The sequence below is a fragment of the Zea mays genome, chromosome 7 (genome assembly GCF_902167145.1).
Source record: "Zea mays cultivar B73 chromosome 7, Zm-B73-REFERENCE-NAM-5.0, whole genome shotgun sequence".
Taxonomy (NCBI): Eukaryota; Viridiplantae; Streptophyta; class Magnoliopsida; order Poales; family Poaceae; genus Zea; species Zea mays.
In genome coordinates this window covers 182,872,097-182,881,358 of record NC_050102.1, presented here as the reverse complement: position 1 = coordinate 182,881,358, position 9,262 = coordinate 182,872,097, and the positions used below count along the sequence as shown (strand labels likewise).

At 46.7% G+C, this 9,262-nt stretch overlaps 2 protein-coding genes across 4 annotated transcripts; both read right to left on the bottom strand.

The window, feature by feature from the left end:
* Positions 1 to 2,481: 2,481 nt before the first annotated feature.
* Positions 2,482 to 4,524, bottom strand: LOC103633579 (probable lysophospholipase BODYGUARD 4). Its single transcript, XM_008655272.4, has 3 exons — positions 3,842 to 4,524; positions 3,353 to 3,726; positions 2,482 to 3,249 (listed from the first exon to the last, which is right to left on the bottom strand). The coding sequence occupies exons 1-3, from the start codon at positions 4,344 to 4,346 to the stop codon at positions 2,629 to 2,631; spliced, it is 1,500 nt and encodes a 499-aa protein (XP_008653494.1). The 5' UTR covers positions 4,347 to 4,524; the 3' UTR covers positions 2,482 to 2,628.
* Positions 4,525 to 6,499: 1,975 nt separating this feature from the next.
* LOC103633578 (aspartic proteinase) lies at positions 6,500 to 8,766 on the bottom strand. 3 transcript variants are annotated; one of them, XM_020541043.2, is made up of 6 exons: positions 8,698 to 8,766; positions 8,530 to 8,582; positions 7,421 to 8,272; positions 7,213 to 7,332; positions 6,957 to 7,045; positions 6,500 to 6,844 (listed from the first exon to the last, which is right to left on the bottom strand). In XM_020541043.2, exons 3-6 carry the CDS (start codon positions 7,478 to 7,480, stop codon positions 6,760 to 6,762), a joined length of 354 nt encoding a protein of 117 aa, XP_020396632.1. In that variant the 5' UTR covers positions 7,481 to 8,272; positions 8,530 to 8,582; positions 8,698 to 8,766; the 3' UTR covers positions 6,500 to 6,759. The 3 variants fall into 3 exon arrangements, with proteins under 3 accessions (XP_020396632.1, XP_008653493.1, XP_020396633.1); XM_008655271.2 differs by having other exon boundaries at positions 7,421 to 7,448; positions 8,698 to 8,733; XM_020541044.1 differs by having other exon boundaries at positions 7,421 to 7,480; positions 8,698 to 8,728.
* Positions 8,767 to 9,262: the final 496 nt, after the last annotated feature.

The window sequence follows — 9,262 nt, the reverse complement described above, 5'->3', positions numbered from 1 at the left end:
AGCACGCCCTAGACCGAATCATTAGCCCGCCGACTTTCTTTACCTTAAGGATAGCACATGGTAGACCGAATCATTGCCCCGCGGACTTTATTTACCGCCGTGTTACTGTTGATGTTGTCACCTGATGAAATGGACTTGGGATAAACGAAAAGCATTGAGAGAGACGTGTATGGTCATATGAAAACATGATGCCGCAGATTCGTGGACAAGAGCCCTTTGAAACGAGGCCTCAAAGGCTGAAGAAAGGGGCCGACGGGTCGGCTATAGGAGGAAGAAAGGAAAATGCAGACGCAAAATTCCTTTCGACGACGGAACAAAAGTTTGTTGCTTTTGGATCGATGAGAGTTGAGACTGAAAACAAAAGAGACAAAGCATCAAAGAATCCCAACGCCCAATCACATCGTCCATAATTACCATGACGACCGCGGCGTGCTGAAGGCGCATACAAAACTCGTGGCACGGTATACGAGAGAGCTAGCGGCATCTCTTTCTGCTCTTCACTGGCAGCTGCTCAGTCACTGTGGCCCAACCCAAGTACCCAACCACGCGGCGTTGCGACAGCCGACAGACGGCCGCCGCGGTGGGCTGCTCCCTCCCTGAAAAAGACGGCGGCGCCGCGTGCAGATGCAGGACGGTTGCTGTACTGGGCTCTAACTCTGATCCGCCGTGCGATCGACTGCGTCCGCCTGCGGACCTGCAGCTTGCTCTTCACCGGTGGTCCTTGCAGGCTCTCACGTCCCTTGCCTGTGATTGGCCACGACCTACGACTGCACTCTGTATTTACATTCTACACTCCACAAGCTGTCTGTGTGTGTCCTTCGCCATTGCCAAATGTCTCTAGTGTCACTGCACTCTCTTTACATATATAAGGCATTTACTAGGTTTATAAAAAAAACAATATTAGTGCATCTTCACCAAGCTATTGGTAGACTTATTTGTCTGAAATCTCATATGTTCTATCTGCTTGAGGTCTACTATTCTTGGCAACAACACAATATGGACATTATTAAATAAGTGCATCTTCACCATGCATAGATAGATCTTAATAAAAAAACAATAAGAGCATCGCAAAGGTCGCCTTTAATAACATTCCAGCAACTCTTGAAAACAATCTGGTGTGGCCATTCGGGCTCGAAGCCATTTTGGAGGCATTTCCTTGGTTTGGTTGTGTTTCTTATTTCCTCTTTGGAGGATAAGTTTCCAAGCTCGGTTGGACCATGGTGTTGATAGCCTAGATTTGCCAACTTAAGAGCCCCACCTCTGTTGCAGCTTTGTTCTATTGTCTTGTTGAAATGATCAAAATTGTATTTCTCTTTTTATAATATATACATATCTTGTCTCTTAATGATAAACATAACCTAAGAGGCATACAACAACCCCTTCTTGTCACCATCATCAGCTATCTGCAACTCCATCCAAAGAAATCTGGATACAGAGAAAGGCTCAACGCCAGGCAAGGAGCCATCCTTGCAAGCAGGTTCCTATGCAGTTCTCAAGCAGTCGAGTGAGGGGGAGGTTGTGTCACCTTGTAAGGTTTCAGCTTCTTCAGAGCAGACGGTGCGTTTTCAGGCAATAAGATTTTGGACTCCAAACACCTGCGAAGTCCCATGCGGCCAAGTTTGTCTATTTTCATTACAGGACATCTAATGCTCTTATGCCAAATTTCTGTTCTCGTTACAGTACGCAAACCTTGTTCTCTAGTATATGCTGGTAGCTAACTAGCTATAATTATCTAGATAAACTTTTTTTACGTCGGACTGTCAACACGAGAGAGAGAGAGAGAGAGAGACTGAATAGGAAGTCTGAGAAAAATAGGTACATGCCATACATAAAAGACCTAGCCACCATTCTAGAGAAATTGAGATAGGCCTGATGCAAATTATACAGATAGGTGGGGGCGATACTTGGGCTTTCCGCCATTCATTTTATGCAGGCATGATTTATGAACAATCGTTCAAGTCCCAGAAAACTAGCAATGGATTTTGGTATACATGCATGCATGCTAGATTTTTCTTATTATCAGGAAACTCAGGGTACTGAACCTTTTGACATTGGAATAAAGCTTGCTTTGAAAACATTGTGATCAATTCTCCGATGGAAATTGTTTATCATGCTTGTGCGTTGATTATGAAATGGGCAGGTTTAAGCAAAAGGGAACTCCAGGACTTGCTGCATGATGGCGCGAAGCTCCTGTTGAAGGCTGCTAATGCAAAGATCAATCCGCAGACGCCGAGCGAGGATGGTGGGCACTGAGGTGTTGTCATGTTGGATGATCTTTGAATCTTTTGAGGGGCTGCTGATGTCTAGTGTTTCCTGTTGCTGAAATAAGTGAGAAGTGGCTGAGAACTTAGCTGTTATGTGTGTGTTTCTGGTTTGTTTCAGTTTAAAAACATTGAGTTGTTTGGTGGTGTGACCTGAATCAGGTCAGTTTCTAGTGTTTTATCCCTTCTAGATCTTAGCCCTTGGGTGCTTTGCTAGACGTGGATAAGAACAATTGTATTTCTGTTATGCAAGTAATAGAAATGGAGTGATCTCCGTTCGAAAAAAAAATACATTTTTACATGGAAATTTATTCAAATTGCTTTACATGAAAAAACGCGTTTAAAATTTTATCAATTGCCCACTCGTCTAATCTCTTTTTACGGTAGGATAGCCTTTGAGGGCTTGGCCCATGAACGCACTCGCTGGGCCCGAGCGTCCTCGACGAACCTCCGCATCCTGGACGTGAACCGGGGACCTTGAAGCGCACCAGAACGCCTTGAGCTCCTCGGCGAAGCCTCTCTCCCTGCCGAGAACCACCGTAGAGTGGTCGCGCCTCTCCATGACACGGAGCTTGGCGCGCGGGATCTTCGCCTTGACATGGCGGCCGCACTCGACCGGAACCACCTGGTCGTCGGCGCCGTGGAGCACCTGCACCGGGATGCCGGCCGCCGCGACGGCCTCCAGGTTCGCGTCCTGCAGCGCCGCCCCGCCGCAGATGACGTTGTGCATGGTGTGCCACGCCGAGTGGTGAGTGTGCTTCGTCAGATCCCTCACCCTGAAATCCACGCCCCTGTTGAGGTTGAGGAGGCTGAAGAGCCACTCCCAGAGCAGGTGGTTCTTGCAGACGAGGAAGCAGACGGTCCTCCCGACGTGCTCGTACCACGACATCACCGCGGAACCGAACAGCAGCGGTGGCCACAGCTTCTTCTCGGCCAGCCTGTTGAGCGCCACCTGGCTCGCTCTCTGCTCGCACGGCAGGAAGTACGGCTGCATGCAAGTCACTGACTGATGAGCGGAGCGGCAAAGGATCGGAGCTGCTGCTTAGAGCTAGAGCCTACTGTTGTGTCATGTGTGCTGGCTGTCTGCTCACCGGTGCAACCAGCGTGATGGATTTGACTCGCGTCGGGTGCTTGGCAGCCAAGGCGAGGGCGATGGTGCAGCCCATGGAGTGGCTGACCAGGTGGAAGGAGCTCATCAGACTCTGCGATTCACCGTCGCCGGCGAGGATGAGGGTTCTCTCGATCGCCTCCACGTGGTCTCTCACCCTGTACATGCAGTTGGCAGGCTTGGGGCTCCGGCCGAAGCCGAGGAGATCCACCGCGAACAACCTGCAACCGTCGAGGATGCACGAGGACTCCCGGAACACCGTCTCCGACCAGAAGGACGACGACGACGCGAAACCGTGCACGAAGATGGCGTTCTCGGGATCAGGGGCGCGTGTTGTTGTTCCTGCTGCCGCTGCATCTGCAGACCTACCTACCAGCGTTAGAAACAGAGAGCGTACTGTATCATACTATCATATACGATGTTTCTGGCATGGCCAGGAAGGCAGGAACCAAGCAGAAAAGAGGGACATTGCCTTTCGGGCCCGGCTCTTTGACGACGACGTGCAGCCGGCCGCCGCCTTCTTCGCCGCACCGCCACGCGACGCACGACTTACACGCGCAGTCAGACCACCTGGGGCTGCGCCACTTGCACGGCGCCACCGTCTCATCTGGCGGCGCCCGTGTCCTCCTAGTCCTCGGCACGACGCGTCGCACGAGCCCCAGCAGCGCGTCCCTGACGGTGCTCCTCCGGCCGCACGCGTACAGCGTGTCGGAGACCTCCTCGTGGCCGCCGCCATCCACTGATGCCCCCGCGGCCGCCTCGCGGATGCCGTCGTCGTAGCTCCTGTGGCAGTAGCAGCGCACGGGGCTGTCCTCGAGCACGCCGTCGAGGAGGGCGTACGCGAAGCAGAGGATCACGTCGGCGACGTCCAGGACCGCGAAGACGACGGCGGCCAGCGCCGTGGACGCCGCGCCGGCGGTTTTCCGTGGCCATGTGCTGGAGGTGGACCACCGGCCGGCGCGCGGGAACGTCGGCATGGTAGGTGGTGGCGTGGTGCCAGAAGGCAAGCGGATGCAAATGTGGGGCTGGAAGAGCGGGCACTTACGTGCGCTGGCCGTTGCTCCACGTCGTCGGTGTGCGCGGACGACGGAAGCCGCAAGCAAACGCCGGGACCGGGAGCCAAAGGCAACCTGCCTTCGCTGACGGGGTCTTGCTTGCTTCGCGTCTTGTTGTGCCACTGCCTTGCATGCCGGGTTGTCGGTGTGTTTCCCTCGTACGTCTCGTCGGTCGGAAAGAACTTTCTACTCTGACTGTCTTCAGAAACGTTCTAGATAGCGAGCTAGCGTTCTTCCACTAGTAGAAAAAAAAAACTCAAAGCATGCAGACGCACAATTTTCATCGGTGGTTTCAGTTATATAGCGTCAGTGAAAATAACTGGTAAGTTCGGCTTAAGAAATACTGCTTGTGAAAATAATAGATGACCCGGCTTAAAAAAAATAACAGGTGCAAAATTTCTCAACATCTTAGACCGGTAAGCCTTTTCTATACATGCATACTTATATCGATAATAATTTTAAATAATATGGTGATTCTATTTAAGATCACATGGCATATAAGTTCTATAAATGATAAGGTGAAAAGTATGATTTGTCGAAAAAATGTGTGACACTAGACATCCATTATAACTGACTGGTAAGTATATTAATTTATGAATACATATCATACATGTATGTACATAGGACAATGTTGCAACTAAATAATCAATCTCCTGTTATGTAGTGCCACAAGTAGCCATCCGGATCGTTCCTATGTGGATTCTACGTGTGTGAGTTCATGAGATAGAACGAACGATACATCATGAACTCTGACCAGATATTATTAGTAATAGTCATGTGTAATTATGTCATTAAAGATGAAAAATATGTTATCGAGTGTAAATAGATGATGTTTATAAACTTCCTTTTACAGGAATTTTAGCCCTAGCCAGAGAACTTGAGCGAAGGTGTATTGTATGTCATTCTCGTTGAAGAAAAATATCACAATGCTATCGGTACATTAGGTAGGCTAGATTTCAGAGTACTCACAGAAATAAGTAAGACTATCTCTTAGCTGAGATAGTTATTAGAGTTTAGATGAAAACTTTGATGTATAGAATGTGATGGTTATAAACAGAAAACTTTGATGCATATAGATGTATGATAGAATTTAATTCCATGTTGCTTTTAATATGAATTTCAATATATACTAGGTGAGTGCCCGTGCGTTGCAACGGGAACACATAATACCACGATAACTTATACACAAATGTGTGTCATATTGTTTTGAGAAAATGTTTCATAATCTATTTATAATTCTAGCCATACGTGAATTTTGTTATTTTAATCTAGCTATTTCACCATTATATTAAACCATCAGTACCATACAAACTTTATATATAATCGTAGTGCATATGCATTGCTATGCGTTGCGATGGAACATAAATTATCACGCCTCCGGAGCCCTTGCGGACTGTGCTCACATCATATTTTTGGTCATCACGTCCCATATCCCATCGTAGACAATGATGAGGAACTCATCATCTTCCATCAGGGTGGTCAGCAGATCTTTGGTTCAGTGATAGAGGCGATGGCGAGCCTTGTGGTAGTTTCATGTCCCAATCCTCTAAAGCCCGGGTCATAGACAGTACGCTGTTGAGGTAGCCATCTTCATCATTGTCTATGATGGTATGATAAAGCGTTACTGATATAATGAAATCGAAGAAGGCATTACTCAGTTACTGATATAATGAAATCAAAGAAGGCATTACTGATATCCCAGAGAAGAGATCAAGTAAACAAATGCAAAAAAAGAGGTAGTGATTAATACCCAGTTACAAAGCAACAATGTTTTTTCAAGGATTCATAGAAGTTATACAAAATTAGAAGGTTTGGCATCTACTTAGTGTACAAATTAGCTAGAAACCTTAACCTGCACGACTCAAGATTATGTTATATCGAACATCAAAACCAAACTACAACACAAAAACAGGCACACCCCCAAACTATAAGGATATGTTTGGGAGCAAGAGAATTGAAGAAGATTGAGAGAGCTAAAATACTCTTCATATTCAATTTTGATAGGAAGGGAATTTTAGTCCACTCATCCCCTCCAATTGTCTTGCTCCCAAACAAGCTCAGCAACCATACTTACACATAGTAATCAGGACAATAACGTGATGAGAATAGGTTAAAAGCCCTAATCCTCATCGTCTCCCTTTACATAAAACTCTAGGTCCTGGAGCTCCATACATAACATAGCTCCATTTGCAAACACATATCATGCCACAATCTTCTAGATTTCTGCATGAATATATACTATTAAACACTGCGGATTACACCAGTTGGCAACATATATATGTACAATACCGGGATAACAAACTGGACATGCTACTAAAGCGCAGAACTCCAGTCCTCATGCAGATTTGGCAAACCCAATCATGTTCTCGCCGAAGTCAAAAACAGTGTGGTAGACACTCATAAAAACATCACCAAGTATCCTGAATGTTTACAAGATAGATGTCAGATTGCATGCTTGATTCTTGCTAGAGAAAGCAAAGACTGTGTAGAGTGTGGATTACTGCCACTTATGTACATATATGTTCAGCGTACCAGAGAGGACCACGAGGAGGCGGTACGTCAAATGCCATAAACCCACTGATGCAGATAGTTTGTCCTGCTTGCTCCAGCTTCACTATGTACTGCAGCACAAAGGCAATCAGTGGATTCAAGAGAAATAGAAGAAGTATATGTTTGCACCAAAGAATATCCAATAAATGGACTGTAACTTTGAAAATGAGATCATGGTTCCCTAGACAATGTTTCACTACTAATTCAAACACTGAAGAAATTGTAAGTAGGGAGTTACCTGCTCTGGTGTTAAGGTGAAAGTCTTATTTGCTATGGTGAATGCAAGATTTGGCATCTTTGAGATCTGATGGCAATCAACAGTTGACTCGCCATTGGGGCTAGGGAGACGCTCACAGAGCTGCAATGCACATTAAAATAAGAAATGCTGTCACATTCTACACAGTTCCCAATCATAGAACTGTCCAAACATAACAAAGTATCCCAACCTGATTAGCTCGCAGAGACGCAATGATCCTGCAGAACCAAAAATAAATCAAGACTTTCATCTAGGGAAAGAACATGTGACGAAACAGTCAGAAAAATAAATCATAGAAAGCTCCCTTCCAAGCTTTAAATTATGGCAAAGCACTCCTAAAATAATTTGTCGTACCATCATCTAGAATCTGAAATGTTGAGAACAGGAAAACGGTAACATAAAATATACAAGTAATTAGATGCATGGGTTAATGGTAACAGAAGGGGAAGAACAGTTACAGTGATACATGCAACGTATTTGAGGAAATGCCACCACCCCTCATAGCGGCATAGAAACTACAGGCGAGAGGCAATGACCGATGCCTTCCTAAGGTGCCTCTCACCTGTTGAAGAGGGCTGACTTGCCAACATTGGGGCGGACGAGGAGGAAGACGATGGGGAGAAGCACGACGTCCACCTTGGTGAAGTCGAAGCATGACTGCTTCATGGGGTTCTTCCTGACCCTGACCTTGGGCTTAGGCTTCACGGCAGCCGCTGAATCCTCGGTGGTGGAGTTGTCGAAGGACAGGGGCATGGCCTCCCTCGATTCGACCACCACCCGGTGCGGCCTGCGTGCCTGGTCGCAGTTGCCGTCGTTGAAGCCGTGCTCGGAGGAATACCAAGTCCCTATCGCAAAGAACGTGGGAGGAATACCAAGTGCCTGGTACAGGGAATCAGCAACCACGGGAGGGCGGTGCTTTTATGTAGAATGACAACATTAAGGGAAATTGAGCTACACACCTTTCAAATCTTTCATAAAAAAGGATTTAACTGAGTTGGTTAGGTGATCTGAGTAGCACTCCTCAGGTTCTGAATTTGACTCCCTGTGAGAGCAAAATTTATGCGGGGGTTAAAAAATCCCTTCGTCTGTCCTATTGCCGAAGCACTGGTCTAAGGTCCTGGCACTGGTCGTGGGTTAAAAAAATTCCCCTTGTCTATCCGACACCATGTGGCTGTCTTACCACTGGTAGGTCGAGTTTTTTTTATCTGGTGTGGCACAATTATTTTATTTGCAATTACTAAATTACTATATACAAGAAACAGAAGATCAGCCTAAATTGGAGCGTGGAAGAATAGTTACATGAGTATTTTGATGGTACTTGGATTGGACTTTGTCAGGTGAGTCACCATCGCCTGCCACCATGAATGAAAAGATATCAAAACTATCACCAAACACGAAGTAATTCCAAAAGCTTTGGAGCTAAACACAACACATTAGATAAGTTCAACATTCTGTACAGCACCATACATATGATGGAGCCACTACCATCACCACCTGAGTTGTGCAGCCTCACCCAATCATCCAATATTTCCTTCCATTTCCTTCAAAACCAAAGACAAAGACAAATCCACAATCAGATTATCGGAAGACAGTTATGTCCTGTCGATCCAATGGAGCAGTCAGCTGATTCATAACCTAACGAGCAGCTTCACCAGTTGCCGGACCTCGTTGGATGGGTGCTTACGCAGGCCATTCACATGGTGGCCGATGTCCATGTCCTGCAAAGACAGAATCGCAAAATTTAGTTAATTCTAAATAATTGACAAAATTATACAAAACAAACTATCTAGATAAGGAAGTGACTGAGGCTATGTCAGCGATGCTCGTACCAGCCTGCAAGACGGACAGATGACACTCTGTCGAACACCTGGTGGGCGTAGGCGAGGTGTTGAGGAAGATGAGTACGACGCAGGAGTCAAGCCCCAGCGCCCACGCTAGGAATGGCAGTGACGAGCTTGCTAGGGGCAGGATGGAGATCAGAGAAGGTCGAACCTTCTCGACGGGAACGTGAAGGGTACGACGTCAACGACGG